We start from the raw sequence: 3,930 nt of genomic DNA, 5'->3' as shown, positions 1-3,930 counted from the left end.
AAAAAAAAAAAAAAAAAAAAAAAAAAATACATATAACGAATCGATGCTCGCTTTTATTTATTTTTTGCTTCAAACTCCCAATAATGTCGCACACTTCAAAATGCGATGATGCATTTTATATACCGTGAACGGTTGAATGAACTATTTGAGTGACTCGCATGTATGCTAACCTCTGAGGAGTATAAGTCTATAATTATGACCAGGTGATAAAAGGTCTTTCACTTACGAACCAACAGGAGACTCATTACACAATCAATTAATGTTAAAGTCAATCTGAGTTATCACTTTCGGGAAAACGTTGTTGTGTGACCGGCCATTGAAGTAAAACTTTTACATTGATCCTAATGAGACCTATCCTTATGCAGAATTGCTTTCATCCATCGTCACTAGGTTTAGCTTTCCCTAACTATACTTAATCCGCTCTCATACCATACACGACATAGTTAAACTCCTTTGGAACATAGAGCGTCGTCATCGAATTACAGAGTTACAAAACACGTCGAGTAAACAATTTACCAGATTGGTATTTGTTTAATGTTATGAAAGTAAATATCCCATCATTATTTAGCAGCTCTTTTCATTTCACACAAATTTTAAAATGAATTAAATTGACAGGAACTTGAACTAAAATACGTAAAAAACATATACTCGAGATAGAAATATACATGGTTATTACTTTCTGAGGTCTCATCATCAAACAATTTTTTATTTAGGGCTGGTTTGATTCGCTTAGACCGGAAGTATACAGTAAGAATATAGCCGTCACTTCCGTTTGCCCCGGACCAATTTATACCAACCTCTTACAGGACGCTTTAAAAGAAAAAGAAGGGGAGGTAAGTGACAAACAAGATTTACATATCAGTGTACCGAAATTTGCATCCAGACAATAGCGCTTTTATTACTATACTATTTACAAATAGTAAACCGAATAAATATTTTATTAATTGTGTTTATCGTGATATGTTTTCATGTATTGAATAAAATTATATTTTAAAAACTAATGTTTCCTTTTCAGCTGGTTTTGTTATTGTTGATTATTGTCTTATTCCCATTACGTTTTTATTCAGATTTTACAAGGTAGAATGGATCCGCATAAACACAGAATGTCCTCCAAAAGATGTGCTCGACTAATGGCTGTGGCCATTGCAAACCGTTGTGATGAGGCGTGGATCTCGACAACTTCAGGTCTCGTCTCCCTCTACCTTAACCAGTATTTCCCCGACACTTTTAAATGGTAAGTGGCAAAATAACTAACCTTAACTTAAAATTTGACTATTGGACCTCGCTTTCCAAAACGTTACTCATCCTGTTATGGTGAAATTCCTTATAATTCAAAAGTATATGTAATATCCAGATAGTTAAAATGTGTTAACACCATCAGTTTATTTCTATGTATATGCATCACATGTGATTGTGGCTGCGCATTAAATGAAAAGGCGATATTTAAAGAAAAGCTTACGATTAAATTTGTATCAGCAAATTTCAGTTATAGATTATAGAATAGTTTTCATTGATCCGAAATAAAAGAGTATCCATGCTTATTGCAGAAAATTCCATGAAGTTATGTTGCTCTTATTTAATTTCTTGCAGGTTCGTCAAAATATTTTCAGCTAAACTAATGGCTGAAATTGACAATGAACTAAATACGAAGTTGGAGTCACAGACCAAAAATGGCAAATGAGCAAGAGATGAAAAACATGATGAATTTTAAACCAAAGAAATCCTGTTTGTTGGTAATATTTCTAACTTTAAGAAGGAAAGTGAAACGTTTTTCTTCAGCTGCATCCAAAGGTAACTTTGTCTTCGTTAGTTTACAAGGTTAACAGCCATGACTAACAGGAACGACGTTAAGACTGTTACCATTAACTGCTTTGTATATCAAAGATTCTCCAGGAGTGTTTATTGGCAGACTATTCACTGCTGGGTTTAATATCGTGGTAGTACTGATATCCCAACACACAGGATGAGATATGACGGACAAAGCGTTTAATAGTCACAAAAAGATAATACGAAATCCAAACAAAAATTAGCTTTATTGGTCGTTTTTCACTCATAGTGATTTTAGGTTATATCACTGCCTTTCATAAATCATAGTGCACTGCTCATAGGGGTTCGTCCTAGACAAATTGAATTTCTCATTTATTGTGGTCAATACTGTGTATTTACATTCTGTGTTGCATTTGCCTATATGTCGTTAGTAAACCAAATTGCAGTGTATGAGAATGTATACTACAATTTACAGTGATACGGCCAGTGTAGGAATACAGCTGGTACAAGGTAAACAAACATGACCGCCAGTCACATCCGATATCAATAGGCAGAGAACTTTCTGTGTTCGTTAGCATTTAGCGATGTTGGGTCATCGCAAAAAAAAAGAACTTGACAAATTATGACAATATAATTTTATTATAAGATGTGTGGGTACCACAAAATTATTGTAAGCGCCATTATAGATACGAAATTACCAAGTTTGTCAACGTCATCACACAGGGGCTCGGTTTCGAGATTTTGAGTTATGCATAACATCAGTGAATAACCACAACACTAACATTTAGCATTCATAAAAAACCTTGTAAAAGTCGAGGGTATCGACATGGAATCTGTTTCAAACGAAATGTCCTTGGAATCGTTATCACCTACTGAAAGGACCACTTTGATCAAAAATTTCCGAGTATATATGCTTCTGGAAATAACGTAATATTCCAGTCGATGTTAAACATAAGCGTGTCCGAGGAAACAATCAAGTCCGTTCAGCGCCGCATCACTTCCAAATACATGTAATCTATCAATGCGCGAAAAACAGCTTTAATTTTAAAACAAATAATAAAGTTAAGTTTGTGTTCAAACCATGCGTGTGGTTTGCAATAACACGAGGGACTATATTATTTCTTCTGGAAAATTCGGCTGTTCTGGAATTTGAACTTACTGACGTCAATGATATGATAAGCGGGAAATTCAAACGTATTTTTGCTTCTGTTACTATACAAAACAAACTTTGTAAATGTAAATATAAGCATTGAACTTAACGGGCGACATTCTATTTATCAGTCACTCAAATTGCATTCATATCGACTGTATACTGCATCTGGTAACAGTTCAATGTTGTGAGAGTGTGGGTAGTATTATTTGTAAAAAAAATTGGAACGACCTTTTTCTTTTTATATGTATGTATTTATATATGTTTGATATACACGAAAGTGTGTATGCGTGTGTGTGTGTATTGATACACAGATGTTAGCATTTATGTGTGGGCTCACATTTATATAATGTGTTGATATACGTAGCACGTTTGCGCTCACGTACACATTTGTATCTACGGCGGAGAATATATCCAAACCATTCTGGTTCCTTACTGTACCGGCTTTAATGTAAGTAGTATACAAGGAACGCAATTAAAACAATGGCATATTTGATATGTCTTTGTAACATACAATAGTAAAACTGTACCAGTTTCTGAAATGTATTGATGTAGCCTTTGCAGGGTCTTTATTTTGTTGTTATATTATATTATATTATTTATTGGTTGTTGCTTGGGCGTTGCGTTTACAATTCAATCCAACTATTGTTATACTATTAATAAATGTTATTTAACTACCACATGTTGTTTTATTAGTTCGAAGTTATAAGGCCCTTTCAACCAGACAATATCTTTCTTAACTCCCTGGGGAACATACAGCCGGAGCTGCCATTTCGCCGCTCACATTCAACCGTTCAAGCACTGCCAAACCATGTACTCATTTACAGCTGAGTAGACTGGAAAAAATAGAGTAAAGTATCTTGCTCAAAGATACAACACAGTGCCTTGCCGTGACTCGAACCCACAACCCTTCGTTCACAAGCCGAACGTCCTACCACTAGAACACCGTGCCTCCTAAAATGCTAGGGGATACGATTTCCTTGTGATAAGATCGCCTGTCTTCTTGTGAGAAC

The 3,930-nt window shown here is 35.0% G+C and overlaps 1 protein-coding gene across 2 annotated transcripts in view; it reads left to right on the top strand.

Annotated features, from left to right (window-relative positions):
- The window catches only part of LOC110453191 (dehydrogenase/reductase SDR family member 7-like), a 17,892-nt gene extending 15,451 nt beyond the window's left edge, over positions 1-2,441 (top strand). For both annotated transcript variants that reach the window (XM_021502042.1, XM_021502043.1), the window contains exons 7-9: positions 714-833; positions 1,068-1,234; positions 1,591-2,441. In XM_021502042.1, the coding sequence (XP_021357717.1) occupies positions 714-833; positions 1,068-1,234; positions 1,591-1,681 (378 nt within the window). In that variant the 3' untranslated portion in view covers positions 1,682-2,441. The remainder of the gene's footprint in view (positions 1-713; positions 834-1,067; positions 1,235-1,590) is intronic.
- The last annotated feature ends 1,489 nt before the right edge of the window (positions 2,442-3,930 follow it).

Source organism: Mizuhopecten yessoensis, unplaced genomic scaffold, assembly GCF_002113885.1.
Source record: "Mizuhopecten yessoensis strain PY_sf001 unplaced genomic scaffold, ASM211388v2 scaffold7167, whole genome shotgun sequence".
Classification (NCBI taxonomy): domain Eukaryota; kingdom Metazoa; phylum Mollusca; class Bivalvia; order Pectinida; family Pectinidae; genus Mizuhopecten; species Mizuhopecten yessoensis.
Note: the sequence above shows the minus strand (reverse complement) of the source record. Positions and strands in the feature narration are given on the sequence as shown.